Source organism: Rhinopithecus bieti, unplaced genomic scaffold (assembly GCF_001698545.2).
Source record: "Rhinopithecus bieti isolate Rb0 unplaced genomic scaffold, ASM169854v2 scaffold_9997, whole genome shotgun sequence".
NCBI classification, from domain to species: domain Eukaryota; kingdom Metazoa; phylum Chordata; class Mammalia; order Primates; family Cercopithecidae; genus Rhinopithecus; species Rhinopithecus bieti.
Window position 1 is genome coordinate 1,453,307 of NW_016806398.1, and position 17,548 is coordinate 1,470,854.

General features: G+C 47.3%; 1 protein-coding gene and 1 pseudogene across 4 annotated transcripts in view; one reads left to right on the forward strand and one right to left on the reverse strand.

The window, feature by feature from the left end:
* Nucleotides 1-17,548, forward strand: part of WHRN (whirlin) — a 104,413-nt gene that overhangs the window by 12,765 nt on the left and 74,100 nt on the right. For all 4 annotated transcript variants that reach the window (XM_017875924.1, XM_017875926.1, XM_017875925.1 and 1 more), the window contains one exon: nt 14,107-14,325. In XM_017875924.1, the coding sequence (XP_017731413.1) occupies nt 14,107-14,325 (219 nt within the window). The remainder of the gene's footprint in view (nt 1-14,106; nt 14,326-17,548) is intronic.
* LOC108532141 (small EDRK-rich factor 2 pseudogene) lies at nt 1,392-1,572 on the reverse strand (annotated as a pseudogene).

The window sequence follows — 17,548 nt, forward strand, 5'->3', positions numbered from 1 at the left end:
CCGTGTTGCGCAGACGGGTCTTGAGCTCCTGGGCTCAAGCAATCCACCCACCTCCGCCTCCCAAAGTGCTGGGACTACAGGTGTGAGCCACCACGCTGAGCCTGGACTTAATTTTTAAAACTTGAAAACTTCGGAAAAACACCAAAAGATGCTCCCCAAATCAGTAGTAATTGTACCCACTCACCTACCCAGAAATAATCACTGTTGACAATTATAGTACTCTGTGTGCGTCTGTGTATGCATTTATATTGGGAATTCTCCTCAAAGCTGCCATTCTGTGCATCGTTATCTAGCCTACTCGTTACACCAAGCGATGCGTGATGACTGTGTTGCCACCTTGATAAATGTTTCTACCGTGTGATTTTTAATGATTGCATAATATATCGGAGTGAAGAGGTACATGATTTATTTAACTAATTTCTTCTTGTTAGACAGTTTGTTTTTTAATATTATCCATATTGCTGCTTTAAACATCCTTGCACATTCATCTTTAGGCACATTTCTTTTTTTTTTTTTTTTTTTTTTTTTTTGAGACGGAGTCTTGCTCTGTCACCCAAGCTGGAGTGCACTGGCCAGATCTCAGCTCACTGCAAGCTCCGTTCCCAGGTTCATGCCATTCTCCTGTCTCAGCCTCCCGAGTAGCTGGGACTACAGGCGCCCGCCACCTCGCCCGGCTAGTTTTTTGTATTTTTTTTTTTTTAGTAGAGACGGGGTTTCACCATGTTAGCCAGGATGGTCTTGATCTCCTGACCTTGTGATCCGCCCGCCTCGGCCTCCCAAAGTGCTAGGATTACAGGCTTGAGCCACCGCGCCCGGCCTAGGCACATTTCTAATAATTCCTTGGGCTGTCTTTCTAGAGGTGGCATTGGCTCGGGGGAGAGGCGCAATTTTAAAGCTTCTGATTAACTGTTGCCAGACTGCCCCTGGGAAGGAATTTGTTTTGTATATTCCGTCCCACCAGCATTTAACAGCACCGGACGCTCTTCATTTTTCTCCAGCCATGCCAACACTGGGTATTGTATTTCTTTTCCATTTTTGCCAGTCTGGTAGACAAAAGGTATCTTGTTTTAATTTACATAACTTAAATAGTGAAGTTAAACTCTTTTTTTTTTTTTTTCAAATTACAAAGCTACTTTTAATACTTTGGGGTGAGCGCCACAGGAATAAAAAACACTGGAAAGGGGTAACCTTGTCACCCCTGGGAGTGACCCAGGAGGAGAGAGGCCACCTCATGAGGGAAGGAAGCATAAAAGGGACTTGCTGCAGACTCAGGGCAAAGGGAAGCCATCAGGGCTGGGACCTGTGGGCCCTGCAGGAGGAGACATGGGCGTGGTGGGACTGGCTCCAGGCACTCAGGGGAAGGGCAAGAGGGTTGGACACGAAGCACAAAGCTACTTGGGTTCCTGCTTCTTCTCGTTTGCCTTTTTCTGCTTCTGCTGCACGATCTCCGAGTCCCTCTGCTTGAGGGTGGCAGCAGAAAGCCTGTCATCTCAGTGCTGTCCATTAACCGAGGTGCGCTCTGCTATTTCATACTCTTCTGGCGGGGAGCTCTCGCTGGTCACCACAGGTCATGGTGATGGCAGCGGCTCCGACCTGCCTCCATTACATCCCCTCATTCAGTCCCACATTGCAGTGAAGTTAAACTCTTTTACATGTTTATTGTGTGTGTGTTCATGTATTTACATGTATATATTTCGTGCATAACTATGCACGATTTATCCTATCCCCTTAGGGGATAGGATATCCTATGCCCATTTATCACAAGAGTTTTACATTTACACGATATCCTATGCCCATTTATCACAAGAGTTTTACATTTCAGTGTCATCATATCTATCATTATTTTTCAGACATCGGCTGAGTAGGTTTTTAGGAAATGGTTGATTCATTCACCTTGAATTCAGATGTTTCATCTGAGCTTGAATTAAATTGGAAGCCCATCACCTTTTCAACTGAGAATTGTCAGAAAGTGATGAGGCTCAGGGATATCAAGAGTCTGGGAGGAGACTAAATCCCATTAACGTATCTATTCATGAACTGAGAAAATGGTATGGATATAAACAGATATTCCTGATGGATCTCTTTGCTTCAAACATCGATCCCAGACAACAAAATGCTCCATTGCAAACCCATTGGGGTTCATCTTGACTGAATATATTTATGACTCTGAGGATCTTGTTTTCCTTAAAGAAAAAAAAAGAATAAACAGACAAAACTTAAAAGAACATTTATAAAGCAATTTACTTAAATTATAACAGACTAAAAGCCAGGCTTTGAGGATAATTGAAGAATTGCATTAAAAAGGAATCAGTATCTTTCTGGAATTTGTTCTGTCCTCATGAGTTGTTTTGCAAAGCGGTGGACAGCCTATCTGTCACTTTCTTGGAAATTTCTTGTAGCGTTATCCCCAAGGTCAGGATTTTATCCCTCTCTTTGAAGGTTTATGTTTTTTCTTTTCACACAGCCTTAACTCACCCAGACATTTAGAAGCAATGACAGTGGAGAGCAGGGACTTTAAAATGTCAGGTCTTTCTTCCAGCCTCTGAGATCCCGGTGTTCCCAGCATGGGAGCAAATGTTTCCTTCTGCATCCTCACACTGAACCCTTGGAGAAGGTCAAACTCTTAAAGAAAAGAGGGTGGAAGGAATGAACAGTTGGTTTTTATATCTTTTTTAAAAAAACTTTTTCTTTAAATGTTCTTCTTTCCTTAAATACTCTCCTATCCAGCCGTAAGTTTTTAAAAACCTACTTCGTGAGGCCCAAATTAAAGGCATATTTAAATAGCATTAAAGAAAACCAGAAAAGGGGAGAAGACACCCACGTTCCCATCCTTCTAACTGGACATCATGCATTTCTCTGCCATCTCCCCTGGCCTTTATCCCTGTGTATTCACATTTCCTCAGTTGTCGAATCACCTGTTTCCTTGCATTTCTGTTTTGACATATGTTGTCATGTTGTTTAATGATCCTTATGTTGAGCTGCATTTCAGGGGTGGGGTCTTGGATGGGTTCACACCAATGCTCTGTGGTCCACTCGATTTACCCTGGGATGCAGCAGTTCAAGGAAGCGAGGTGGCTGCACAGAGCCGGAGCAGATGGGCCATGTCATGGCATGGCTGTCTGGCAGGTCCTGGCTCCCTGATGAGCACACAGATGTTGAGGATGCTACTGTAAAGCTACAGTTCTTTGAGAAACAGAATTCTTACCACACCACTGCCCAGTTATGTCATCATTCCAAAATAATATAAGAATAACAATTTTTGGACTTTCATTTAGGAGAATGTTTACAAATGACATGTGTTCTTAGACCAAACTCAGTAGCTTCAGTGCCTTTCTATAGAGTGGAGGGAGAGAGGTAAGAGAAGAAAGCAGAATATTGCCCAGGCATCTGTAAAAAGGATCTCTATCTCCAGCTGCGTAGAAAAGGTATCTAATTCTAGAAACGTGCTTAGATTTTAGTGTTTATTCACTTGGCAGTGGTTTTATTGAGCATCTACCATGTGAGTGGTGTAGTTTAACACCCTCTTTAAACTTTACATATCTCATTTGCTTATTTGCTAATGCATTTATAATTAAGATTCTTACTTAAGTCAAAAGTAATTGAGTGAGTTAACCTGAAAAACACTTCATTAAAAAGGTAGAGGAATCAGAAGTGATCTTTGAAAGTGCATGCGTGTGTGTGTGTGTGTGTGTGTGTGTATGTGTGGTGCCTTTGATAGGAACAGTATATTGAAATTGAATTCTGAGCCCTCTGGCAACCAAGACAAAAGGAGAAATTAATGGATTATTTCCATTCTACTAGAGAAATCATTGGTAACTTCAGGAGAGGTAAATTTCTTTATTGGTGTTCAATTACAAGAAGAAAGCATCTTTCATTTCTTCACTGTCTCTTTATGTGGAATCTCTTACTGTGTCCTATGTTTTCTACTTATTGAAACATCTCTGATCAAGCCAAAACAATTTCTTGCCTTCCTGGTCAACTGAGAAAGGTGTAGATAATAAAATAATCATTTGCATAAGTAAGTATGTTGAGATATGTACTTTCAGGGACAGAGCATCACGTGCAAAGGCCTGAAGTGGAAAAAAGCTTGGAGTACTTGATCCTGTAAGAAAGCTCAGGTGGCAGGGCAGGAGATGAGGCTGGCCAGGCACCAGGGCCAGGCACACAGGCTCAAGATGCACTGTGGAGAGTTTTATAGCAGAAGCAATGGGGAGAGTTTAGGGCAGGGAAGGGCCAGAGTCCACTTATGTTTTATAAGGATCCTCTGGTTGCTCTACAATGACTGGGCTGAGAGAAGAGGCTGGGAAGCTGTTACAGTTAGTGGTCCCTGTAAGAGGTAATTAGCACAGATAAAAATGGTACAGATGGAAGGAGCTTGGAAGACAGAGTGCTAATTAGGGTTTTACTTTCTCATGACATTAAAATATGCTACTGGGGCAGAGTCCGCATCACCGATTTCTGTCCTCCCTCAAAGCAGGGCTAAATGGGAAGGGACTTTCCAGTCCATGTGGCTGGACCCAGCACCTGCTCCGGGTTCAAGACCCTAAAGGACTTTCTCTTGTTTACATCCTGTGAGGCCCACGTCCTTTTTAAAAACCCTCCCCTATCTGTCTTGGGCCAAGGTGTAGGATTGGCCTGGTGTTTAAGGGGGTGTGAACCCCCTTAAACTGCTGGTGAGAGGGCAGTGGAGAGAAGCAGGGAGAGGGGCATGAATATGGAAAGTTCAGGATCCAGATCCAAGCCCCCCTTTTGTCCTCTGTGACTGTGCATAGACACTTCACCACCTAGAATCGCTTTCTTCATCTGTGCAGTGGGAAGAATAAAACATGACATCATCGCTGTAATTTTGCTGTTACTAATGCTACCCACTATTTGCCGAACACCTCCTGTGCGCCCTGCCCAGTGCAAGATGCTTTGTGCACATTTTCTGATTGGTTCTCATTCAGTTTACATGACAACTCCATGAGCATAGGTGTTATGACCCCTTTTAATGAGTGGGAACGCTGAGGCTAGAGAGGTTAAGTGACTTGTCTGAAGTCTCATAGCTCGGAAGGGGTTGAACACTGTTTGAGAATGGCTTTCTAGCAACTGTACCTTCAGGGAAAACCCTCTGAGGGAGTCTGCACCCTAGACACCACCAGGTGACCCTTTTCATTTTGGTGCTTTGCAATGGTTTAGGGCCCAAGGTTTAGCCCCCAGATGATTGGAAGATAGAGCCAAGATTCGCTTAAACTGGGAGCTTTTTGGAACCTGTGGAAGAAAGCACGAAGGAGGGTGGATCTCTGCACCAGAGTGAGCACTGCCTTGGGAGAAGGACATTGCAAAGCCTCCACCCAGCCCCATCCACATTGTCAGGGGAATTCAGGTCCTCTGTAGGCCAAGATGGTGTAGTGCTTCCCCCTGCAGGTAGATACAGGAACTACAACAGGGATAAGGCATGTCCCAGGGGACACCCTGGCAAAGAAATGTGATTGATTGTCCATGAATAAAGACACACTGCCTATGGCTTCAGGAATTCCATTTTTCTCTAGTTTAGGGAATTAGATGCATGTATACTCCAAGATGGCACATACAAGTATGTTCATCGCAGGTGATGTTGCTAGCAAAAAATGAGAAACAGCCTAAATGTCCACTGATAGGAGAATGAGAATTTGGTAGTGATGAGTCTTTTCTGGGGAATGGGATGGAGTGTGGGAAGAGGTGAGCTTTATGCCATTGAACTGGTAACAAAAGATCTTCAAAATACATTTTTAGCGGAAAAAAATACGGAGCAGAAAATGTTCAGTTGTGAGTTGATTTATGTAATCCGATGATAAGCTTGTATATATGTATATGTGTGTTTATAAAGCACGAGAGCAAGTCAGGAAGGACAGACATCAACACACATCAGTCGTTACCACGGGTGGTGGGTTGAGACTTCCACTCTGGGTTCTGGGTACTGAGTTCTTTACAGGAATAATACCTTTTTTTTTTTTTTTTTTTTTTTTTGGTATCTCTTACCTATGTTCCAGGTGCTAAACACTTTGTATATGTATATATTAACTAATTTAATCATCAGAACTACCCTGTAAGATAGTACCTCTGTTATCTCTCTCTCTTTTTTTTTTTTTTTTGCCTGGGAAGCTGGGGCACAGATCGGTTAAGTAACTTGCCCAAGGTTACTGTTGGCAGGTGGCAGAGCTAGGATGGAATTTCTACAGCCTAACTCCAGGGCTGTGGCTGTTAACCACGCTTTCTTCACTTGTCTCTCCAAATTTCATGTGTATCTAAGGTGTCTATGCTCACATTAAGTGTGGTCTGCCTGACTGCTGATCTGAAAGAGCACTGGTCTTTCTGCGTCCTAATTTGAACAGATTTCTGGGGGCTATCTGGCATATAGAATATTAAATATCTTGTTCAATGAATGAATGGACGGTTGGCTAAATGAATGAGAAGGAGCAGGGAGAGGTTCTAAAGGAAACAGAACATGTAATGTGCCTCAAGGAACTTATCTTGTAGTCTTAAAGACAAGACCACAAATGTGACTCAGAGCCTGTGGTATAGATGGCAGCACAACCACAGAAGTGTGCTGGATGCTCTTGGAGGAAAGAGTCAGCCACAATCTGGGAAGCCTTTCTGGAGGTCGTGGGAAAGGAACTGAGTGTTGAAGGCAGAGCAGATGTGAGGAAATGTGGATTAAAGAAGGATGTTTCTTAAAAAGAGGAAAGTTGGGGGACACATGTGTTTGTGTCCATACAGATTCGAGGTTTAGAGAATTCCTGGGGCCTGTGTTTGGGAGAAGGAGCTGGCAGACTCCGGAAGGGAATTGGCATGCATTTAGTACCTACCGTGTGCTAGGTACTGTATTCGCAGTTTACAGTGTCTTAAATCTTTACAACAGTTGCTTTTAATTTTATTATTATTTTGAAATAGAATCTCACCATGTTGCCCAGGCTGGAGTGCAGTGGCTCAATCATAGCTCACCGTAGTCTCGATCTCTTGGGCTCAAGCAAACCTCCCACCCCAGCCTCCTGAGTAGCTAGGACTACAGATGCACACCATCATGCCTGGATAATTTTAAATTTTTTTGTAGAGGTGGGGTCTCACCATGTTGTCCAGGCTGCTCTTGAACTTCTGGCCTCAAGTAATCCTCCTGCCTCTGTCCCCCAAAGTGCTGGGATTGCAGGCCTGAGCTGCTGTGCCCAAACAACAATTGGTATTTATATATTTATTTATTTAGAGACGGAGTCTCGCTCTAGTTCAGGCTGGAGTGTAGTGGTGTAGTCTTGGCTCACGGCAACGTCTACCTCCTGGGGTCAAGCAGTTCTTCTGTCTCAGCCTCCTGAGTAGCTGGGATTACAGGCACCCACCACCATGCCTGGCTAAGTTTTTGTATTTTTAGTAGAGATGGGGTTTCACCATGTTGGCCAGGCTGGTCTTGAACTCCTGATTTCAGGTGATCTGCCCGCCTTGGCCTCCCAAAGTGCTGGGATTACAGGCATGAGCTATTGCGCCTGACCAGCAATTGCTTTTTAAGTGTAGAAACAGGCACAGAGAATTTAGGTAATTTGCTCAGTGTCACACAGCAAGTCGTCTGCAGAGCCAACACCATTGTCCAGTGTGTCTGAACACACAAAGCCCCAGCTAGGCAAGGTGGGGCTGGGAAGAGCAGGCATGCATCATTTTTTCCTCCCTTCTGGGTCACTAACCTGGGTCTTAGACCAGCTCTCCTTCCTGGTTAAGTCTCTGTTTCTGAAAAGAGAAAACCTTGCCCTTTGAGGTCTGCACCCTGAAATAAGCTGGGTGACTCATCATTACATGTCCTTGCTTGAGACTTTTCTGGAACACCTCTGTTGCACATGCTCCTCAGCACAGTGATCTGATAGTCTTGTGACCTTGAGGTCCACCCCATGCTTGCCTTTGGTGCATGGTTTTGAACACAGAAGCATATGCGTGTCTGCCGTGTTAACACCTCCCATTAGTCCCCCTACACTGTGACCCTCTCCAGTCTATTTCTTACTCCTATGTTAAGCAGAGAATCATGTCAGCCTGGTCTATGAATTTGGGGTTTCAGAGTTGGCTCCAAAGAGCTGAGTGAGGCAAATTTGCCTCCTGAGAGCATTAATCCAAGTAGCAAGTTATTAAGTTTGAAGACATACACATGTAATTTACATTTCCATAATCATAGCGTGCTGCCGGAATAGTCATCTAGTGATGGATAGTATCTTAGTCGTGCCAACTGCTGGGTCAGATCGAGATTTCTCTATGATCTGAATTAGTGAAACGCCCCAGGGTCAAGTTTCACCAGTAAACACGTGATAACGAGCGTGGGAACACAGCACTCTAATGATCATGCCTGCATGTGGTGGGCTGTCCCCAGATCTCGCAGTTTTCCTTTTCAGCCGTAGCTCATTGAATTCCTCAGTGATAGGCATTGTGCTAATAGGGCTCCTCTAAGTAAAGAGAAAGGAGAATGGTGATCTTCGTTTTGCAGGAGAGAAAACAGGGGAACAGAGAGGTTTGGTAACTTGTGTGAGGTGGCGCAGCTAATAGGCCATTGATTCAGGAAGACTGGTGGATCCTGTGGAGCTGTCATGGCTTAGAGAGGGGTGAGGTTGATGGAGAGTCACCAACATGCAGATGGATGTGTTGGATGTGACTTACCACCTGCAGGCAGCTTCCTACAAAGAGCAAGGACACAGCCATGGCCTCGCTGGAGGGGCAGCCCTCTGGCCTTCAAGTCCTTTCAAAGTCTCCTGCTGCTGCTGATAGTGCTGAGTTGGAGTGTCCATCCTGCCATAATTGAGATGCTCCAATTGTCCTTCTGATGTTTCCTTAAACCCTGTGGAACCTCAGAGCCCCCAAGCTCTGGATCTGGTTCAGTGACGTGGTAGTAACACCAACCAGCACAGTTCAAGTGCTCACTGCTGGGATGGGAGAAACTGAGGAGAGTTTTCCAGGTCCAGAAGTCAGGTGCCTGGTAGGCGCAACCCTCAGCCTGCCTGGAGTCTATCCCTGGGTGTCCCAGAGCCCCTGATCTCTCTACTTTAATGACCTGTGACCACCATGAGAGCAAATACAGTCTTTCCTTCTAAATACAGCCCTGAATCAGAAAGACATAGAAGTTTAACTTGGGACAGGATCTTAGCAAACAGGTCCAACCTGCTCATTGCCAGAGGGCAAAACCAAGGCCTAGCAAGGGGAGAAGTAACCCTAGGACACTCAGCAAGCTGGTGGCACAACAGGGACCTGCTGGGTCTCTGTCTTACAGGCTCAAGCTCTGCTGCCTAAGGCTATGTGCTCTGTAGGCTGCTCTGGTGAGAGAAGTAAAATGAATGGTCTGGTGCACCTAACTGTGGGTGAGGACCTCGCGATCCCCTAGGTGGCCTGAGCCTCAGGGATCAAGGTAGCAATGGTGGGTGAGTTTGAAAGGCTGGTAGAGTGGCTACAGGGGAGAAAGCATTACCAGCTTTGTTAGGAAATAACTCTCCTGTTTAATGATGTCCTTTAAAATAAGCAAGCAATGGTTTGTAGAAATGGAGACAAGAAGGCAGTAGGAGCAGAGACCGTCCCCTTCCCCTTCCCTGCATGACCCACACACATTTTAGTATCATTAAACAGCAATGGATGGAGCTGTTCCTGCAGGATTCCGATGGCCACTGCACCAAGAGCCTGCGTAGATGTTGAAAGCTTCTCTCAGGAATCTTGTTTATTGTCAGTTTTGCCAGAAATATAAAAAAGCAGTAGAGGTTGATGATATTCTTGCTCTCCAAGACCCACAAAAAGCCCATATTTATCCCCAAAGAATAGTCATTATCAGAGGTAGATGAATGGTCTACGCTTGAGTGGCTGGCTGAGTTTCTAATCTCAGAGTCCTGTGATGGGGAAACTGAGGCGCAGAGGGGAAGGAGGCCCAGGGCTGGCCTTCTGCGTTCTGGGCTGTGCCTCTTGTACTCCTGAACCTTATGTGTCCCTTCCCATCTTGGGGCTTCAAGGTCCCCTTCTGTAAAATACCAGAGGTGGGCAGCCTATGGGAGACTCAGTGACTTGGCCCAGGCCCTCTCCAGCACTGGCTCTCCATGGTGTTCTCATCAAGGGCATTAACCTCCTCTCTGTTCTCAAGGTTGCTGCTGGCCTATTTATAGAACTGACCAAGAGGATTCTACTGTTGCCGGCGATAAAGAATACAAATGATGCTCTGCGCATTGTTCTTTATTCTTTCCTTCACTTTTTTTTTTTTTTTTTTAACTCCTTGGTCAAAGTTTTGCTACCGCGTGGTTTTCGATCTCCATGCAGACATGCTAGGGGAGAGGGGAGTGGGCTCTGTCATTTGCTGAGCTCCTACTTTCTGGCCAAGAAGGCTCTGAACTTTATGCACATTGCCTCATTTAACCCGCGCTGCACTGGGAGGTGGGCATTGTCCTTCTCCGCAGTTCACACGTGCTGCTTTGCAAGGGGAAGCAGCTGGCCCAAGGACTCTCCACTGGCAAGCTGTGGAAGTGCGACTGGAATCCCATTTTCTCTGTCTCCACAGTCCACGTGTGATTTTTCCACTTTCACTCGTCTGTTCCTGACCCGAGCATAACCTTCCAGACTAGATATGGGTGCAGGAGGATGCCTGTGGATGTTAATGGTTTCTTTTGGGGGCAATATTTACCTTCTTAATCAGGCAGTCTTTTTTCAGGACCTACTGTGTACCGGATGATACTTAATCTCTCACCAGGCTGCAAGCATCATTGAGGACCTACTGTGCACCAGATGATGCCTTGTCTCTCACCAGGCATGTGTCATGAAGACCTTCTATGGACCTGGCTATGCTCTGCTCTTCACTACGTACAAGTTTCATGAGGACCTACTGTGTGCAGGACAATGCTATGGCTTTGTCACCAGGCCCAAGTGTCATAAGGACCTACTGTGTGCCAGGCGATACCTTGTCTCTCACAAGGCGTGTGTCATGAAAACCTATTGTGTACCAGGCAATGCCTTGTCTCTCACGAGGCTCAAGTGTCATGAGGACCTACTGTGTGCCAGGCAGTGCCTTGTTCCTCACTAGGCATAAGTGTCATGAGGACCTGATGTATGCTGGGTGATGCCTTGTTTCTCACCAGGCTGCAACCTGTTATGAGGATAGACCCACTTTGTTTCCTCTAGGCTTGGCACACAGTAGGCATTTGGTCAGCCCTTGTTGAATGAATGCTGTGGTGTAGTGTTGCAGTCTGTCTAGGAAGGAGCAGAGGAGGAGGCAGGCCAGGTGGAACAGCACTGGAGCAGGGAGCTGTGCCCTCATGGAAGAGGGCACAGGGGGTAGAGATGAGAGGAAGAGGAAAGAGGGGTTAGGAAGACGGGGGCCATGGAAGACGTGGTGGCCTCAGAGGCTTCTGCTGACGCCTCCTGTGCCCTGAACCACTTTCCACTTTACTCTGGGAGAAGCCCACTTGGTCTCAGGCTTTCTCTATCCCGCTTCTTCACCTTAGCAGGGATTTCATTTTCCCGACTGTTCCGCCAGGGGAGCCCTGGGGAATGCTAAAAGAATACTGTAAATCTTACCCTGCTCATCTTCACAAAAATCTTTTTTAAAAGCAGAATTTTGGAGAGACTCCATCCTCGTTATCCCTCCACTGGGGACTGGCATTTAGCTGTAGAATTGAGGGCCTGGGTGCCTCTTGGCTCACCCTTCCTATCCTGAGAGAGGCTCAAATGTCAGAGAGTTGCCTCTTCCTGCAGGCCTTGCCTAGCCAGGGCTCCCTCCTGTCTTTGAAAGCTCAGCCCAGGGTCTGGTTTGTCTGTTGAGGGTATTGGGGAGTCGGTAGAGCTGTATGTGCAAATTGGGGCAAAGCTTGGGGGACACAGCTAAGTGTCCACCCCTCTTCTTAGGCATGTTATTTTTTTTCTTCGATATTGAAAGCAATGTGACCTCATTGTGGAACATTTGGAAAATATTGAGAAACAGGAAGAGCAAAATAATAATCACCCATAATCCTCCCACCCAGAGAGAAGCACTGCTAGCATCTTGGCACATTACTTCTCAGCTTTGTTTCATTTTGTTTTTCCCGTATGATTTTTCTCTTAACATAACTGACTTCATACTGTAAGACATGATTTATAGCCTTTTAACCCCACTTAACATTAAAATATATCACATTTCCATGGCATTACAACCTTTGTAAATAGGATTTCAATGGCAGCATAAAATTTCAGTATGTGTGAATTCTGTCATTTATTCAAACAGCCAGATGGTGCTGCCATAACAAAATACCATAGACTGGGTGGCTTTAGCAATAGACATTTAATTTCTCACAGTTCTGGAGTCCAGAAGTCTGTGATCAGGGCATCGTTGTTCTCAGGTTCTGGTGAGGGCCCACTTTCAGAGTTGAAAACTTCCATCTTCTCACTGAGTCCCCACATGGAAGAGAGACCAGAACCCTCTCTCTCTTCCTACAAAGCTACTGATCCCATCGTGAGGTTCCCACCATCATGGCATCATCTAACTCCAGTTACCCCCAAAGGCCTCATCTCCAAAGTACCATCACATTGAGGATAGGGCTTTGGCCTGGGGTATCTGGAGGGAAACACATCCAATCCCTAACACAGGCTGTGCTTATTATTAATCCTAGTGCTTAGTGAGTGTCTCCTTGGGTCAATGTCTTCATCTCAGCTGTAGGCACCTTGTGGTAAAGCAATATGGCAGACCTCAGATTCCACCCCAAGCTGTGGAGTTTGGGCTTACCTCTCCTCATGGTGGTTCTGTCTGAGACTGGAAAATGTGCAATAAAGGTGGTGTTCCTCACTCAGAATTAGTTGCTATAAAAAAGGAACTTCTTTTTTTTTTAATCAATTTTTTTTTTTTTTTTTGACATGGAGTCTCACTCTGTTGCCCAGGCTGGAGTGCAGTGGCGCGATCTCGGCTCACTGCAACCTCCACCTCCTGGGTTCAAGCGGTTCTCTTTCCTCGGCCTGCAGAGTAGCTGGGATTATAGGTGCCCGCCACCACACCCAGTTAACTTTTGTATTTTTAGTAGAGACAGGATTTTGCCATGTTGGCCAGGGTGGTTTTGAACTCTGCCTGCCTCAGCCTCCCGAAGTGCTGGGATCACAGGCGTGAGCCACCATGCCCGGCTGAGTAAGGAACTTCTTACTCACTGTGTGGGCAGGCAGTTTCCCTCCATTTCTTCATCTGACAAATGAGATCCCCCTTCCCCTCTGCGATTCCCCTCCCCCATTGGAGTTCATTAGGATTTCCTGAGATAATGCATATCAGGTGCAGCGCAGAGTGGCTGACACATACAAGCCCTTTATAAATGTTAAGCATTGCTATTACCATTGCTTTTATTTGTCGACCCTCTTGCTTGGTATTTTATCGGGTCCCCAAGATGACACCTGGATTCAGTGATTCTCTAGAAAGGCTAACAGGATTCAGCTTATGGTTGTACCTGTGGCTAGGGTTTACTACATCCAAAGGATACAGAGCAAAATGAGCATGGGGAAAAGGTGTGTTGGGCAGAGTCCAGAGGAGACCAGGCACAGGCTTCCACGGGTCCCCTCCCTGTGAGTTCCACAGAACACACTAATTCCTCCAGCATCGAATGGTGACAAAGGTGTGGAATGTTGCCTATCAGGGGAGCTCATTAGAGAGCACTCACAGTTTTTATTGGGGGCTGGTGACATAGACCCTGTCTGCTTGTCCCCAACTTCCAGACTCCCAGGAGGAAAGCAGGTTAAACATAAACCACACTGTTTACACACCGTCTAAGCACATGAGCCACATTTCTCAATTAGGGAATAGTGGGATACTCCCCAAATCCAAGTTCCCAGATGCCAGCCAAAGGCCGGCCTTGCAAATGAGCCTTCATGAGGATAGCAGTCTCAGGCCTGCGATGCAAACTCCTCTGCAGAGGTCTCCTAATATATCATGTTTATTGTATTTGGACCACTTCAGGATAGAGGTGGGACAGATGTTCTTGTTTTCATAGGACAAAATCAAGGGCTAGAGAAGGAAAGGGACTTCGGGGCTGGCCTCTTCTTCCACGTGGGGCTCATGAGAAAAACCAAGGTCTGGACCAGGGGAGGGTGTTCCTCCACACCCCTGGCAACTCCCTTCCTCTAACCTGTGTGTCCCTCTCTCCCTAGGCTCTGAAGGGCTCCAAGAAACTGGTGCTGTCTGTGTACTCAGCCGGGCGCATCCCTGGGGGCTACGTCACCAACCACATCTACACCTGGGTGGACCCGCAGGGCCGCAGCATCTCCCCGCCCTCGGGCCTGCCCCAGCCCCACGGCGGTGCCCTGAGGCAGCAGGAGGGTGACCGGAGGAGCACCCTGCACCTCCTGCAAGGAGGGGATGAGAAAAAGGTGAGTGGGGTGGGGAAAGGAGGCCAGCCTCTCAGACACCATATTCTCCCTCCAAACCCAGAACAGCAAAGCTGCTTGGAGGCTGCAAGAAGAGGTTGGTTCTATCCAGGCTCTGTCTTCCCTCAGAGTCCATACTGAAGGGTGGTGTTTTTTCTTTGCTTTTCTTTTTGACCTGTGTAGTGTATGTTATGATACAGGCTAAGCTGCCACAATAAAAGCGCTCAAATACTGGGATTTATTTATTGATTGGTTTATTTATTTACTTGGAGACAGAGTCTCACTCTGTCACCCAGGCTGGAATGCAGTCGCACAATCTTGGCTCGATGCAACCTCTGCCTCCAGGGTTCAAGCAATTCTTATGCCTCATCCTCCTGAGTAGCTGGGATTACAGGTGTGCACCACCATGCCCGGCTGAATACTGTGATTTAAATGAGAGTTTTTTTCTCTGTCATGTAACAGAATAGAGGAACAGTCTCATCTGGGGGACAGTTCTGCTCCAGGACTTATCCTGGGACCCGGACTCCCTCCATCTTCCATCCCCCAGGGTGTTGCCCCTTCTCGTGGTTGAAGCTGGGCCACCTTAAGTACCCTTTCTAGCTCCCAGGAAAGGGGAAGAGAGGCGTCTCTTTAATTTCAAGATGACCAAACTTTCCACTGGCCTAGACCCAGGTGCATGGCCACACATAGCTGCCAGGACTGTGGCCAGGATTGCTGCTCCACAGGGAATCTTGTGCAGTGTGGCGTAAGTCACAGAAACCAGCTCTGGCCATTTTACAGAGCAGGGTTGTACTGGAAGGATAGGGGCAGTCCCAGAATTGAAGCTGAGAATCTCAGGGTGCAGCCTGTAGGAGGGGGATGTCCACCATTCCGTTCTCGGTGTCCTTCCCCTGAAGATTCTTAATGAGGGAGTACTTCACGGGCTGGCAGGGATGTCTGGGGACTTTGATTGACAAGACTTTCAAGACCATAGCCAGTGGGAGAGGGTGGTTGCCCAAAGCACTGTGGGGTGTTCTAACTTGCAGAAGGGGGCAGGGATACCAATAGATGTCCCGTGTGGAGTCCCCCTTCCCCCAGACCTGGACTGTTTCTTGAAACACAGGAAGGCTGAAATGGTCCCTGATGTCCTACCCTTCTCTTTGGGTGTTGTTTGCATTGCACCCCTTGATTACTCCTGGAACCAAGAACGTAGCTCATGCAGGCAGTTCCCTGGTGTGTAGGACCTTGACACTGACTGCCAGGAGGCCACATGGCTTGGGGCTCTGGGCCAACCACCTTCCCTCTGGAGACTCTTTCTCAGCTCTCCTTTTCCTGTCGATAAGACTGTAACATTTATTTAATGTGTTTTGTGTTCTTTGCTCAAACGTCAATATGCAGGACGTGGCAGAGATCACAGCAGCTTCTGTTGGAGGTGAGCAGCAGCAGGTAGCTTGTTGGTATGCGCCACAGCAGCCCGGGCTGCATCAAGATTGCCGGGGCTGGGTGGGCTCGTACCCCCTCCCCACCAGGGAACTTGTTCTCTGACAGTCTTGAGAGAATGCTGCCAGTGGTATTGAGTCATGGTCAAGGGCAGCTGTATAGTGTTGGGCACAGAACTCGCGTTTTCTTTTTCTCAGTCCCTTTCCTGTGCAGGACATGGGGTGAGTGGAGCTTATCATTGATGGAGAGCCCTTGTGTGCCCAGCCCTGTGCTCACGGTGTCTTCCTGAGTCCTCCTCGCAGCCACACTGGGGGTAGGTGTCACCATCCCCATTTTACAGATGAGGAACCTGAGGCTCAGCACTGGGCAACCATGACCCAGCCAGCAAGTCTCCCAGTGTTTGCTGAGCACCTGGGTGCCTGACAATGTTATGGGAGGCGAGAATAAAGCAGTGGCCAAGGGTGCTGGGGCCCTGCTCTTGGGAAGCATCTAGAGTTTGGAGGTGGTGGGAAGAGTGACACAATAATCCCGAAATGAGCACCAGTGAGAAAGATAAGTAAGACAGTGCAAACTGATGGGAGGAAGTGACACCAGGAGCCGGGCAGGAGAGTGCCAGGGAGGGAGGGGCTATTTTGGATGAGGCGGTCAGGGAGGACTTCTCTGAGGAGATGGCTTCTGAGCTGAGACCTAGAGAGAGAGAGAGAGAGCTGCAGTGTGCCATTCGGGGACTGAAAATCCCAAGCAGCAAGGACAGCATGTGCAAAGGCCCTGAAGTAAGACTGAGGCCAGCGTCTGCAAGGATTGGGCAGATGGGAGTGTGGGGATTAGGTAAGATGCCTCTGGGAGTCTTAGAGTAACTCATATAAGAATGTGGGGCTGGGCACAGTGGCTCACACCTGTAATCCCAGCTCTTTGGGAGGCTGAGGCAGGAGGATTGCTTGAGCCCAGGAGTTCGAGATCAGCCTGGGCAACATAGTGAGACCCTGTCTCTACAAGTAATTAAAAAAAAAAAAATTAACAGGGTGTGATGGCATGTGTCTTTGGTCCCAGCTACTTGGGAGGCCGCGATGGGAGGATCATTTGAGCACAAGAGTCCACTGAGCTGTAATTGCCCCACTGTACTGTAGCCTGAGCAATAGAGTGAACTCCTGTCTCAAGAATAAAATAATGCAGAAGTGGAGGCTGCATGAATCATACTCCAGGGAGGACCCAGATACCGAAGGAGGCAGGAGACACCCTGAACCATCCCAGAGAAAGGCTGTCCCAGATTCCATAGCCCCAGACTGGTGCATCTACCCTCCTCCATGTTCCTTCTCCTCCTGATGCAGTGTGGAAACCCCATTTCCTTATTGGGAAGGGGCATGGGCTGATGTTTCTGGATTCCTGGCTGCTGGATCCTGGGGGGTAAGGTACCTGGTGGAGTCTGATTCTCTTTTCTCCAGCAGCCTGTCCCATCTTCTGATAGTCCAAAAAGCCACGACCAGAGTCTTGGACTCATAACCATAACCTCCGCAGAGGAGGTACACCTCTCAGAAAGTGGGTTCTCGGGGCAATAGTGACATAAAAATCACACATGTAGCCAAGTTACCCCTGAAAATCCTTATGCCATCCCCTGGAGCTGGTTATAGTTTTATAGCCCTTTTCAGGAGTGTCCTTCTCTGTATTGTGGTATGAGACCTGTCCCGTGAGGCTGAAGACAAAGTGCAGAGGGAAGAACAGATGTAGTGCTCAGGGAGTCAGGCGTGGCTACTCTTAAATCACTGTCAAATCCTCAGAAGTGAACGGGGCAGGGTGCAGAGCGCTCACT